Source organism: Astatotilapia calliptera, chromosome 23 (genome assembly GCF_964374335.1).
Source record: "Astatotilapia calliptera chromosome 23, fAstCal68.1, whole genome shotgun sequence".
In the NCBI taxonomy this organism is placed as follows: domain Eukaryota; kingdom Metazoa; phylum Chordata; class Actinopteri; order Cichliformes; family Cichlidae; genus Astatotilapia; species Astatotilapia calliptera.
This window is the reverse complement of record NC_137443.1, coordinates 7252529-7266992: the sequence shown is the minus strand read 5'-3', so window position 1 is coordinate 7266992 and position 14464 is coordinate 7252529. Positions and strand designations below refer to the sequence as shown.

At 38.8% G+C, this 14464-nt stretch overlaps 2 protein-coding genes and 1 long non-coding RNA gene across 5 annotated transcripts; 1 reads left to right on the top strand and 2 right to left on the bottom strand.

Annotated features, from left to right (window-relative positions):
* Positions 1-658: 658 nt before the first annotated feature.
* LOC113016615 (flavin-containing monooxygenase 5-like) lies at positions 659-5751 on the bottom strand. Of its 2 annotated transcripts, none has more exons than XM_026159555.2 (10): positions 5613-5751; positions 5062-5202; positions 4328-4516; positions 4011-4176; positions 3661-3803; positions 3186-3382; positions 2312-2459; positions 2019-2226; positions 1834-1906; positions 659-1751 (listed from the first exon to the last, which is right to left on the bottom strand). In XM_026159555.2, the coding sequence occupies exons 2-10, from the start codon at positions 5191-5193 to the stop codon at positions 1337-1339; spliced, it is 1671 nt and encodes a 556-aa protein (XP_026015340.1). In that variant the 5' UTR covers positions 5194-5202; positions 5613-5751; the 3' UTR covers positions 659-1336. The 2 variants fall into 2 exon arrangements, with proteins under 2 accessions (XP_026015340.1, XP_026015338.1); XM_026159553.2 differs by having other exon boundaries at positions 5311-5619.
* Positions 5752-6626: 875 nt separating this feature from the next.
* LOC145424110 (uncharacterized) lies at positions 6627-7449 on the top strand. Its single transcript, XR_013905076.1, has 3 exons — positions 6627-6765; positions 7089-7201; positions 7280-7449. It is a non-coding gene; the product is annotated as an uncharacterized LOC145424110 (long non-coding RNA).
* A 149-nt stretch (positions 7450-7598) lies between these two features.
* Positions 7599-13681, bottom strand: LOC113016685 (flavin-containing monooxygenase 5-like). Of its 2 annotated transcripts, none has more exons than XM_026159699.2 (10): positions 13529-13681; positions 11488-11628; positions 10499-10687; positions 10183-10348; positions 9607-9749; positions 9181-9377; positions 8935-9082; positions 8642-8849; positions 8457-8529; positions 7599-8374 (listed from the first exon to the last, which is right to left on the bottom strand). In XM_026159699.2, the coding sequence occupies exons 2-10, from the start codon at positions 11617-11619 to the stop codon at positions 7966-7968; spliced, it is 1665 nt and encodes a 554-aa protein (XP_026015484.2). In that variant the 5' UTR covers positions 11620-11628; positions 13529-13681; the 3' UTR covers positions 7599-7965. The 2 variants fall into 2 exon arrangements, with proteins under 2 accessions (XP_026015484.2, XP_026015483.2); XM_026159698.2 differs by lacking the exon at positions 13529-13681 and adding an exon at positions 11712-11850.
* Between the last annotated feature and the right edge of the window lie 783 nt (positions 13682-14464).

Sequence of the window (14464 nt, the reverse complement as noted above, 5' to 3'; positions counted from 1 at the left end):
TCAGCTTTAAAACTGAAGCCTCATCCATTATCATTGCAAACAATGATGGTAAATGGACTGATTCTTATATAGCGCTTTTCTAGCCTCCTGGAGTACTCAAAGCGCTCTAGACAACACGCCGCATTCACCCCACACACACCCATTCACACAAGCACTATTATCTACTTTGAGTGCTTTCTAACTATCGTTCATACGCATTCATACTCCGATGGAAGCATTGGAAAGCAAGTCGGGGTTAGTATCTTGCCCAAGGATATTTGGCATGCAAACTGGGGGAGCCAGGGATCAAACCTTCTCATCAGCAGCTGACCCGCTCTACCTCCTGAGCACCCCAATAATGTATGTATGGAGGAAGGGGTCCCATTTCACTGCAGGTAAGATGTACGTATAAGATAAGATAACCTTTATTAGTCCCACACGTGGGAAATTTGTTTAACAAATGTATAACATTGCAAGTGACAATTAAAAGCATAATCAATCAATCAATCAATCAATCAATCAATCAATCAATCACCATCAAAAAGAGGCGTGCTTGCACTGGTCTTTAGTATTAATACCAAGTCAAAGCAGAGAAAAGAGATCTTTATTTTTTCAGCAAACAATCTCAGATCTTTGTGGCTTAAAAGATTTATTTACTAATAAAAGACATGAAAATGGATTTGTTTCAAGTGCTGAACTTTTATTTATAGTTATGAGTCATGTTTTTCATACTTTAGAGTCACTGGGACATAGTAATGGATAAAACAACATTTTAAAAATGTAGTGAAAGATGTGACAACACTGTGATTTATTTTTATTTGAAAGAAACAATAGCAAACTATCTGTGCTGTGTATCAGTAATGTTGTAAAAACATTTGAATACTTCAATTAATATAATGAGAGAAAACAGAGCAGCATGTCAATGTAGAGTAACAGTGCTGATGTTAAAAAAAGGATAACAACAGTTTACCCCTCTACAATGGCATTCTGTGCTAGCATAATTTCTTTTTACCCATGTTTATGCTCATATATTGCAAACAAATCTGGATTAAAGCGCTATTAATGTATTTTTTTTTTGTTGGAAAACAATTTTTTTTCTTTTTTAATCGGCTTAAATTAGATTCTATGTCACAGCATCCTGTTAAGGGTTAAAACAAATAACCTGCAGAAATTGTGTAATTGAAAAAGGAGATCTTTCCAGTTACACAATTCTGAAGGTATAAAGCAAGAAACCTGAGACAATACACATGAATGTAGCTGTAACTGTAGCTTTTAGTCATTTAAGATCAGCTGGTCTTTGATGTTAATATACAATTGCATCACTCACTTAGTAAGCTGATGAGTTATGAATTTTCCATCATTGTGTAGGCAGGTACATTTTAACCCTGTCCAGCAAAGCAGTGGGATCCTGGAGGAAAGCTGGAAGGTTGTTCTTGCTAATGTAGGCAGCCGAGCCCACAGCAGCAGCCGACAGAAGCAGAGGCCACTTATATGATCTCCTGGGTTTGGGCTCATCGCATTGCCTGGTCTGCATAGGTTGAGCCATTCTCTCCCACTGAGTGAGGATTGCCTCGCGGGCTCCAGCCCACTTTCCTGGCCCCCTGAGACGATACTGGTACGGCGTGCAGGGACCAAAGAGCACATTCATTCCCAGCCTGGGGTCAGTCAGCAGCATCCTTGGGATGTTGGGTTGAACTCCCACTAGCTCTGCTATTTCATCCATGTAGCTGATGTAGTCCACCTGGATGGTGTGTCTCTGACTGGTGACATACCTGAAAAAGTTTGAGTTGAACATATGAAGATGCAGATCTTAAACATAGGTTTCTATAAAGCTGAGTAAATCCACTTCATTACCTTTGAGCCATGGCCTCCTGCTTACACTGAATATCTTTTAGCATGGCAGCTGATGGAGGAAGCTTTATGCAGCCTGTTTGAAAGGGGACAAAGCTGTTTACTGTAGTAAAAATAACAACTCTATAAAAATTCTAAAATCCTGAGTGATGAGAAAAAGCTGTGTTAAAGAAAAAGTAATTTTTTACCTTTGAAGACACGTGTAGCCCATCTGGCCTGCATCTCAGAGATGGGCATAATGGCTCCCAGTGGCTGCACTAGACCAATGATAGCCAGAGTCGGGCGTTCGAGCTCAGGAGGAAACACATATTTGTACAGAGATGCTTTGTTGTTAGACACAGAGACCACCTGTGAAGCCAGGAATGGAAAGGAAAACTGGTATCCTGTAGCAAACACCTGAAAGACAGCGGTCCATGTTAGTCGAAAGTCAATTTCACTGATCTCTATGAAGGTGAAGAAAAGTATGTAATTCCAGACCTACCACCAAGTCAACATCTTCCACTACACTGCCATCATCAAACTCCACACTGGAACCTTGAAATCTGCGGATGTTGGGTTTCACCTGAACTGTTCCAGAGAGGATGCGGTTGGGAAGCTCATCATTCACTGTGGGATGTTGGCTGAACAGCCTGAAATAAAAAGTCAAAAATACAAAACAAATTCAGAAAGGAGTTTTTTCATATTATTTTATTTATACAAAAAAATCTAATTGCAAACATGAATATCAGAAAATGTCAACGTTGTCAGGCACTGATTTTGACAAGGGGTTGTTGTTGTAGCCAGAAGTTTCATACTTTGAACTGGTTGTTTACACTGGACATTGCACTGTTGTTGCATAAAATAACACCAACATTGACGCCAGCACAGCCCCATCAAAATTAATAATGGTGCTTAAAATGTGTCAGAGTTGATCGTATCCTGAACAATATGTGTCACTGCTCAGGAAAAAAAAAAAAAAGAGGCAACAATGATGATATATGCAGTAATCAATACAGGAAGCAAAGTGACTGCATGCAGAAAATTCTCATCTTTTCCAGCTGCTGAAGCATCTGCAGATGCATAAGCTGGGACTTTTCTGAGAACCTGCACTGATAGATCACTGAAATGGCCAAACCACTCATCCAGCTTCACTGTGCCAGCTTTGTGGGCCAGGTTACAAAACTCAAGGGGTGCATGATACACCTAAAAAAGCAAAATATTGCAAGTAACATATCACGCTGCTTCTGGTGTGTGCCACTGTTCAGAAGGACAAAGGTGAGCACAAAAAGGCCATCATTTTTGTCTTAGAACAACTACTTGGAAAAATCTAACGTGGCAGATTATATTACATTCTATACTAGCTACAAATACAGTACCTGTGTTTTGGCTTTAGATTGTAAAGACCATGATTGAATCTTTGGTTGAGCCGACTCTCTGCCATACTACAGAAAAAATCAAAGGGAAGGATTTTCCTCAGAATGTCCAGGATTCTATTAAAAGTCAGGTCAAGGGGCACCCCATTGTCTCCAACTCTGTTCAGAACCCAGGCTCCTCTTCGAGTGCTCAGGTAAAGCTTTGAAGGAAAGAAAGAGTAGTTAGCTCTCTTGTTGGTTCTGTCTGAATTGTCTCAATTTTACTTTCTAAACTACTAATATTACTAATTACTAATATGTAAATAAAGCATTAAGAAGATGTACAAGTTAAATAATTATGCCCATTGTTTGGTTTTACATGCTTGTATTTATATTGGATTCAGCTTTAAAACTGTGAGAATCATGAAGTTTCACATGTTAAATACTAAATCAGTTCAGACACATTTTTTCTCTAATGATGCGACCAACTCATTCCAACCTGCTTGGTGACTCTACTCAGTTCCACTGCTATGTCTCCTCCAGAGTTTCCAATTCCAATCACCACGACCTTTTTATTCCTCCACTCCTCGGGAGTCTTGTAGTCTCTGCTGTGGAAATACTTCCCCGTGAAAGTGTCAATGCCTGAAGAAAATAAGACAGACTTATGGTGGGTAGACACAATGTTTCAATACTTCTGCTCTGACCTATATTTGAAGATACGTGAAAGTATCAAGGGTTGATTTAAACAATAACACAATTCCCTCTTTATCTTGCTACAACTGCAGAGTCAGTAGTTTTTTCCCCCCCTTGAGGTAACTAAGAGGTAATCGATTGTAGGCCAAGGGTTACCTGGAAAGTCATGAAGAGGCATGTTGGGGTTGCAGTGATGTCCAATACAGATCATCACAGCTTCAAAAATGTGTTTCTCCTTCTTGCCATCCTTGTTCTCCGTTTCAACAACCCACTCGCCTGAATGAGAAAAATCTGATTTCTGCTTCACCTGCAAGACTTTGGTCTGGACAACAGAAAGACAGACGCAGGGGACAGAACAAAGTTTTTTTTTTTCTATGAAATTAATGTTGTAGTAATTAGGATTTAATTTTATTTATTTATTTTTTAATTATGTGATACAATTTACCATTTCAGACATCATAAAGCATTCTTACATTAAAGCGTATGTGCTTGGTGAGCTGGAAGTGGTCAGAGTACAGCCGAAAGTAGTCCATGATGAGGGAGTTGTGCATGAAGTTTGGGAAGTGTGCCGGGATGGGAAAGTCACTGAAACACATCATCTCCTTTGAGGTGTTGATGATGACAGAGTGGTAGATGCTGGCCCTGTCTGGCTCTGGATTCTCCTAAAGTTAAAAAATAAATAAATAAATAAATAAATAAATAAATAATTGAGCTGAAGCACCATTACTCTTTCAATGCTCGTCAGAGGCCTGAGTACAGTTTTATTGCATTTGTAGTTTAGTTATATCTATGTTTTTACGCGTCTAATAAATATGATGCAAATATTGTACTTTGTTTTTCACACCATTTATTTTAGAGTTTACATTTCCCAATATAATCTGCTCTATTACTGATAATTATTGAAATTAAGAATATTTAATGCTAAAACTTTTGAACTAGGTATTAGGCTTCTTGAGAAAGATTACCACTTTTTCTCAAGTAAGAAATCTAAATACTTGTTTTGTCACTGAGCAAACAAGATGCCTAATTCAAAACAGTGCTTCAACCCTTGTGCCCGCACCATTTTTAGCATAATATTTATTTCGGATCAAATTCTGATTCTCAGTGCGCACCATGTGCCCCCGAAATGAAGGAAATCCACTTCATATGTATGAAAAATGATAAAACATGACCAAAAAGTAAAGTGATTCACATAGCGTCAGCCAACCTTAAACCTCCACAGACCACCAATGTCATCGCTGCTTTCGAAGCACACAGGCTCCAGCCCCTCATCCAAACAGCACTTTATGCAAGCCAGACCCGAAGACCCTCCTCCGATCACTGCCACACGACGGGTCATACTGCAGCTCTGCGAAGGAGACAGTGCAAAATATGTTTACTGTTAACAAGAAGCTGCAGCCAATGAGCTACGCAGAGCAGGAAGTTGTGCAGAAAACAAGAGTAATAACAACGTTACATTCATTTCCCCCGTTAAATCGCAGGCTCTCCAGTTATGTTTACATTACTGCCGAAAAACACTTCCTCTAATACTGAATATGTGCCACATTTAAAACTTGGCAAAAATCAAAGTGACTTAATATGTTTATTAGCTGTTCGAAACGCCACACAACGCAGACAACTCAGTAAAGAGTGCAATCGTTGCCAAACTTTAACAGACTTCACGGACAGTACAAACAGTCTCCGACAGCCGCAATCATCGGCTTTAAATCTGTTCCAGGAAGCACTCATCAGCTGCGATCGCATATGCTCGTTTCCTACCTTTGATGCCTCGAAGAAAGAAACAATGTTTATCGTGCTGCAAGCAACTCAACTGTGGGCGGAGCGAGAGCTGCTCCCCTGAATTTATGAAGTAGCATGCTGACCCTTGATTCACTGTGGCGTCAGAATAAGACCGAGGGAAAAGCAAACAGACAACGCCTCTGCATGGCAGGACTGATGTGCACAACACACCTATAAAAATAGAAAAACAATAGTTCACAAAGCGCAAGAGCACAACAGGAGATATATTCTATTACAAAAGAGGAAGAAAAAAGATAAAATAACTACAAATAAATCACATTTCAAAGGACATTCAGATTTATTTTTTATTTTGTGTTCATGAATTTTTCCTTTTGTTGTGTTTTGCACTCAATTTCCAAAGCATGTAAAATGAAAAACATCATGTTATATGCTGCATTTAACAGTCATCCGGAGATACTACATGCTGTGTTTGTCTTTAGAAGGCACGGATCCCGCTGCCAGCCAACCGGTGTGATCAGTGGTTTGTTCTGGTTATTTATTTACAGAAATCCAACCGTGTATAACGTCAGTGTGAATTTACAAGCTCACTCAAGATCTTTTTCTGCATAAAGAAGTAAGCCTCATTGTAAAACTGTCATACTAATATGTGTTTACTTCTGTAAGTCTTTGTCTTCTTTGTGTTAAAAAAGAAAAAAAGGATATGAAATGTTCTGGACTCAAATGAAACGGTTACATTTTTAGGGTTTTCTGTGGGCTAAAGTCAAGGAGCGGCACCTTTCATAAAGCCCTACACCTAAGAGGTTATACGATAGAGATATGTCTTTGTATCAGAGGAAAAGTGGGACTGACTACCCGGGGTCTTGGAATGAAAAGCTTATTGGTTTTGTTTTCAAGTTGTTAAAGTCCAACGTCCAATGTCAGACGTGACTGTTTCAAAATGACCTGGTTTAGCTTTCCACCATGAAATGCATGACCCTAAATTTCAGAAACAGCCGGACAAAGTGAAGCAGCATCAATTCCCTCTTCAAATTATGTGCCACAAGCTGAATTCTACAGTGGCAACTGAAAGTTTTTCCAAGCAGTCATTTATGTCGATACCAGTTTCAACTGAAAATTCAGCAACAAACGTCAAGCAGTATCAAGCTTTGTTATATGTTGGACCAGCTGAGAGGTAAGTAAAGGATTTTAAGGAAGCAGGGACATTTCCTGCTGATGAAACAGGATCTTCAAATACCGCAGTGACACTGCTTAAATATTTTTTTTAACTTACTTTGCTACTTCTAATGAAACACTGTCAAACAGCACTGATATGCTTGCGTATGTTTTCATGCATTATTAAATCAGCCTTTAAGTGTTAAAAAACTGCCAGGGTACTGCAAGTCCTCAACCTGCCAATTGTTGCGTTTTAGTCTGTCTTCATTCTCTCATTTTCTCTGTTTGTTTGTATTTATGTGCGTTTGTATGCACTGGCCTTTCTGCATTGTGGGGACCAAGTTTCAGACACACACCTGGTGGCAGGAACACACCTGCTCTGATGATCTCGTTTGGGCAGCTTCATAAGGAAGGAGCAGTGGATCAGTCTTTGCTGGATTGTTGCCTTGAAAGCGGTAAATGAAGCGTTGCTCCTGCTCCTATTTTTTGGGTTAATTGTGAAGATACGTTAACTGGTCTGTCCCTGTGCACAGCATTTAGAAATTGTGAGATATCGAGTGGTGAGCTGACTCTGGTGTGACAAAGCTACTTTGTCTGCATCTAAAAGGAAACCTTGTGGAGACTGGACCTTCCAACTGCTAAGATATTTTTTGAACGGTGTTTTTTCTGTTGACTGTGAATAAATGCACTGTATGCAGCCGTGGGTGCGAGTCCTGCCTCTAAACATGACACAAATCTTTGAGCCCTAAAAATAATAAATACTTTAAAAGAAGAAAGAAAAATCATGGACTCTTAAGCTTGACACTCTAAGCAAAAGCCGCAAGTGGCCATAAAGTAACTGTAGAAAACATGTAGACTTATGGAAATTATTTATTAGAAATTTTATTAGAAAATTTCATTACTGGCTACTGGAACGACCACAGATTGTTGGCTGAGTTATTTGCCAGAAAATAAAATTAAAAAACAAAATTTTAAGAAAGCTGCAGAAATACTTCTGTTCAGATTCTAGTGCAGAGTTAAACAAATCCAGAATGTATATTTTAAAAACTCATGTCTTTCATTGTTAAAAACAGTCTAATGCAGCCTCTTCGTTAACATTAGTACTATTATACTATTAGAAGGTCTATTGTGGTCCTCATGCCACTGTGGTCATTAGAAGTCGAACCATTCGTTCTCACTATGTGATGATGGCCTGGCTGACTTCAGCCAAGTAAACTGATTAAACTTTCATTATTTTAAGCCTGTATAGCAAAGCAGTGGGATCCTGAAGGAAAGCTGGAAGGTTGTTCCTTTTAACATAGACAGTGAAGGACAAAGCAGCAGCCGACAGAAGCAGAGGCCACTTATATGATCTGCTGGGTTTGAGCTCATCGCATTGCCTGGTCTGCATAGGTTGAGTCACTCTCTCCCACTGAGTGAGGATTGCCTGGCGGGCTCCAGCCCACTTTCCTGGCCCCCTGAGACGATACTGGTACGGCGTGCAGGGACCAAAGAGCACATTCATTCCCAGCCTGGGGTCAGTCAGCAGCATCCTTGGGATGTTGGGTTGAACTCCCACTAGCTCTGCTATTTCATCCATGTAGCTGACGTAGTCCACCTGGATGGTGTGTCTCTGACTGGTGACATACCTAAAAAAGTTTGAGTTGAACATATGAAGATGCAGATCTTAAACATAGGTTTCTATAAAGCTGAGTAAATCCACTTCATTACCTTTGAGCCATGGCCTCCTGCTTACACTGAATATCTTTTAGCATGGCAGCTGATGGAGGAAGCTTTATGCAGCCTGTTTGAAAGGGGACAAAGCTGTTTACTGTAGTAAAAATAACAACTCTATAAAAATTCTAAAATCCTGAGTGATGAGAAAAAGCTGTGTTAAAGAAAAAGTAATTTTTTACCTTTGAAGACACGTGTAGCCCATCTGGCCTGCATCTCAGAGATGGGCATAATGGCTCCCAGTGGCTGCACTAGACCAATGATAGCCAGAGTCGGGCGTTCGAGCTCAGGAGGAAACACATATTTGTACAGAGATGCTTTGTTGTTAGACACAGAGACCACCTGTGAAGCCAGGAATGGAAAGGAAAACTGGTATCCTGTAGCAAACACCTGAAAGACAGCGGTCCATGTTAGTCAAAAGTCAATTTCACTGATCTCTATGAAGGTGAAGAAAAGTATGTAATTCCAGACCTACCACCAAGTCAACATCTTCCACTACACTGCCATCATCAAACTCCACACTGGAACCTTGAAATCTGCGGATGTTGGGTTTCACCTGAACTGTTCCAGAGAGGATGCGGTTGGGAAGCTCATCATTCACTGTGGGATGTTGGCTGAACACCCTGAAATAAAAAGTCAAAAATACAAAACAAATTCCGACATGAAACAATCCAGACACCAATTACATTGTAAAATGTAATGTATTAGTAGAATACTATACCTGTGCCTTGGCTTTAGGTTGTACAGAGCGTGATCAAATTTTTTGTTGAGCCGGCTCTCTCTCAGACTACAGAAAACACCAAAGGGAAGATTTTTTCTTAGGAAACCTGTCGCCCTGTTAGAAAACAAGTCAACAGGAATCCCATTGTCCCAGACTCTATTCAGAATCCATGCTCCCCTTCGAGTGCTCAGGTAAAGCTTGAATGAAGGAAACAAAAAAAATTAGCAAGTTTTGCTGTTACGTCTTCTTTAATGTCCACATCCATGTGTCACAGGTCACTGCTTGTGTAGTATTTAAACTGTTTTCAGCCTAAAACTGTGAGAATGTTGAAACGTCACGTGAAATTATTTTCATCACTAAGAATGTTAAATACTCAACCAGTTCAGACACATTTTTTCTCTAATGATGCGACCAACTCATTCCAACCTGCTTGGTGACTCTACTCAGTTCCACTGCTATGTCTCCTCCAGAGTTTCCAATTCCAATCACCACGACCTTTTTATTCCTCCACTCCTCGGGAGTCTTGTAGTCTCTGCTGTGGAAATACTTCCCTGTGAAAGTGTCAATGCCTGAAGAAAATAAGACAGACTTATGGTGGGTAGACACAATGTTTCAATACTTCTGCTATAAAAAGACTGATCTATATTTGAAGACACGCAAAAGTTTCACTCATGCTTTGTTGAAGGTTGATTAGTTCTGCCCCTTGAGTGAACTATAAGATAAGAATAACGTTCCTTTTGATAAAGTATATAGTTGGATCAGGTGACCCAAAATCCTCCCTTAGTTATACTGCAATAGGTCTAGGATTCCACCGATGCATTTTGTGTTTCTTCATCAGTCATCTTTTTTGCTTAGTATGTGTTAATACACCTCTCTGGATTTAATTATTAGTTATTATTAATCTCTGGCTCACTTCCACAGCATTTCTTTGTCCTGTCTTCATCCGCTTACTCCCAAACTGGCACTGAATTGAATGTTGATAGCTTGTAGTGCAAGGGTTACCTGGAAAGTCATGAAGAGGCATATTGGGGTTGCAGTGATGTCCAATACAGATCATCACAGCTTCAAAAATGTGTTTCTCCTTCTTGCCATCCTTGTTCTCCGTTTCAACAACCCACTCGCCTGAATGAGAAAAATCTGATTTCTGCTTCACCTGCAAGACTTTGGTCTGGACAACAGAAAGACAGACGCAGGGGACAGAACAAAGTTTTTTTTTTCTATGAAATTAATGTTGGAGTAATTAGGATTTAATTTAAATTATTTATTTTTTAATTATGTGATACAATTTACCATTTCAGACATCATAAAGCATTCTTACATTAAAGTGTATGTGCTTGGTGAGCTGGAAGTGGTCAGCATACAGCCGAAAGTAGTCCATGATGAGGGAGTTGTGCATGTAGTTTGGGAAGTGTGCCGAGATGGGAAAGTCACTGAAACACATCATCTCCTTTGAGGTGTTGATGATGACAGAGTGGTAGATGCTGGCCCTGTCTGGCTCTGGATTCTCCTAAAGGGGGAAATTTATTTAAAAAGATAATTGAGCTGAAGCACCATTACTCTTTCAATGCTCGTCATAGGCTTGAGCACAGTTTTATTACATTTGTAGTTCATTTATATCTATGTTATTACACATCTACTGCAAATATTGTACTTTGTTTTTCACGCCATTTATTTTAGAGTATAAATCTACCAATATAAGTCTGCTGTATTATTGATTAGACTACTTTACAGTGCATAAGGTGACATATACTTCATATAACACTTGCTGTTGGAGACTTAATTACTTCAATAATATCTACAGTATTGTGCAAAAATCTTGAGCCATCCATTTATATTTTTCTTGAAAGGAACCAGACAATTTTATAAAGTGGTCTTGAGTGCTGCTTCTCCAGGCTTTCTGGAGGTTTTTGAGATTTTCTTTAGACATCGGCTGTCTTTTCAGTCAGTTTTAGTTTGGCTCTTGTACCTGATGATTTTCAAAATGAAAATTTAAAATTGAGATGCTGAGATGTTCTGCTGTGTGAAATGTAATTTTAAAAATTTATGGCAGCAACACTACTCAAAAAAAAAGTTGTAGCGCTTTTATACCTTTCCACATTGATTAGGTTTGCCAGATGGTCCCTCACATTTTTAGTCCAGAGAATAGGCACCCATTTTTTCTAAAAAGGGTTTCAAATTTAGATTTATTTTGTACTTAGAAGTCTCCAATTTAAATAAACCTGTGGCCAATTAGTTTTAAAGTGCTCATCCAGATGTTTCTTTTTATTACCGCTTACATAATTAATCTAGTAAAAGGAAAGCACCAACCTTAAACCTCCACAGACCACCAATATCATCACTACTTTCGAAGCACACAGGCTCCAGCCCCTCATCCAAACAGCACTTGATACAGGCCAGACCTGAAGCCCCTCCACCAATCACTGCCACACGACGACTCATGCTGCAGCTCTGCGAAGGAGACATCAGATCGGTTCAAAAATGTTTACTGTTAACAAACTGCAGCCAAAGAGCTGTACGCAACAAGTAATTACCTTCGGAAGAAACAGAAAAAGCTGAAACAGACTTTTAACCTGATGTAGCAGTTTCTTCTTGACCAGGGGTAGGCAAATCCAGGCCTCGAGTGCCTGTGTCCTGCAGGTTTTTAGATTTTGTAGATATTACCCTGGCTCAACGCACCTGAATTAAATGATTAGTTCATTACCAGGCCTCTGGAGGACTTCAAGACATGCTGAGTTGGTAATTTGGCAATTTGAAAGTGCTGTGTTGGATCAAAGACACATCTAAAACCTGCAGGACACCAGCACTTGAGGCCTGGAGTTGCCTAGTCCTGCCCTAGATGATATGACGACAGTCAAGTCAAGTATTTATTTATTGTCATTGTCAAAGAACAATGAAATTGCGTTTGGGGCTTCCGTACAACCCGTAAATAAAATAATGAAGAAAAAAAAAATACCCCTTAAAACCTAAGTGTAAATATTTAACCCAGTGTGACTTCAGTGCAATGAGACAATCCTTAGCAACAACATGAGAACATGACAGGTAATGTTCATAGGACATTCAGACAAAGACCTGAGAAACATGACAAAGTGCAACAATGCAACCCGTTCAATATTATTATTATTGACAGCATTGATCTTTATTCTGTTATCTTGTAAAAAAGCATAAGGTTCAGAAAAATTATAGTGATTACAAAATGGTTCATTTCAGGCTAGAATAGCAAAGGGAAACCTGTCAGTAGAGAAATGAAAGAGAAGGAACAGGGAGTATCAAAAAAGAAGGAGAGAAAAAATTAACAGCCAGCCCGAGTTGAAGAAAGAGTTTCTCATAAAGGAAAGGGAAAGATGGAGAAATAGAGTGAAAAAGAGAAAAATAAAGAACATCAGTGATCTGAAAGAAAGAGAAAAAAGGCAGAAGAGAAGGTTTTGGAAGAAAGCACAGAGAGACAAAAGGAGAGGAAGTACAGCAGGGTCTAAACACACAACCACAGAGTACTTTAGGAATCAAGGAGTAGTAAGTAGCTACTTGCTGGTGAACTATTAAGATGTAGAACTTGACATGTGCAAAAACAGAATTGTTATGTGATATTACAAAGGTTGCTAAGGTTTAATAGTTATTTTGAAAGAAATAATATCTTGTTTGCTACTAGTGTGTCAACACCGTCAGATTTGTGTCACCACCATCAGCACCTTGTCAACTCCATAATATGGAGTTTTGGTTCATTTTTCTCTTTTGGAGAACCATATATTTTCCTCCCTCATGATCTTCCAATAAAAATACTTAATTTTTTCAATAAATGTGTAATTTGCATTCTGCTTAATATGATTGTTTCTTATAGAGATTAAATACAAGCTTCTGAAAATATGTATGACTGTAACTTTAATAATAAAAAGCCAAAACAATCTTACTTTTGAATGTAGTATAATTACTTTGAAAACATATGTGCATAAACAATAGAATAGAGAAGCTGCTAATAGTCAAAATAGCTGAAACAACTTAATTTAAAATATATATTTTTGCATTTCTTTGTGTCTGACGGTGTTGACAAAAACCTTGCACTTCTCCAGCAAAAACATAAATTATTAAAAAATGTTACACCTGGGAGATTGTACCAAAACATGGTGAGACAGCCAAAACTTTGTGTAACAATTATATGTAAATATGTTTTTGAAAAATCAAAAAAATATATTTTAGAAAATTAAAACCTGTTTCGTCCCTAATCTCAGGAATCACTGATAGCCAATAGGCTACTGCCTGCAGGAGTGGTAGCCTACATACATTACAAAGTGCTGTAAATATTACTCTTGATTCTGCTACACTTATGAACTCAAATGTTATACAAAGTTCTTACCTCTAGTACGTTGAAGAAAAAAATAATTTTTGTGTTGCCTGCAGCCTAGTAGTAGCTAGAGTGAGAGCTGTGCAAGTAGGGTGCTAATCATTGATTCCAAAGCAAGCAAGCCCTTGGATGGACCTGTCCAAGGAGCGTTACTATGAGCAAACAGAATGAGACTGAAATGAACTCTGAACTCACCATCTCTGGTCCAACTACAATGACTGAGGCTAACTCTGTGGCTAAGTGCAAGGGGTACTTTGTCCACGCTAGTTTAGCATTTCTTTTAATTATTTACTCTTACTATTTACTTATTTATTCTTACTTATGCTTATGTTGGTTGTTGCTTTATTTTTGCTTTTTTTCAGCAGGTGATCAAGCAGATTTCCAGTGTCTTTTCTCTCTATCCCTCTTCTCCTCCATTTTTCTTTCCTTTCCTTCTGTTAACTCTCTTCCCAACTTTTCTTTCCTTCTTCTTTTTCTTTCCTGTCACCTGTCACTTTCCTGTTTCTTGGCCTTCAGACAATAATTCCAATTACTACAGTACAGGATGGGGAAAAAAAGGAATTCTTTTAATTTACATTTGTAATGTACTGTGTTTTAAGTGGGATTTCATCTGTTTGGGTGTGCGTATTCACAACCATGCTTAAGTTCTGGCTGGTTTTTGTTTTTTTTAAACACGTGACTTTTGCTACACTTGCACAGCAACAGATCTGTGCAGTGATTTGTATTGGTGTGGATTGGTTTGTCTGTAAGTGGATGATTCCTTGACCTTGCGGATCAGGCTCACAGGATCAGGCTTTCATATGTACCACCAGGGGGTGAATTACTCAGTCTTCATTTTGCAGATTGGACACTTTTATCTGTACTAACAATATTTAATGATTATTCATTCCTATAGATAAAAGATTTTCTTATGGTTCCACAAGTAAGATGCACTAATGTTCAGTTTCT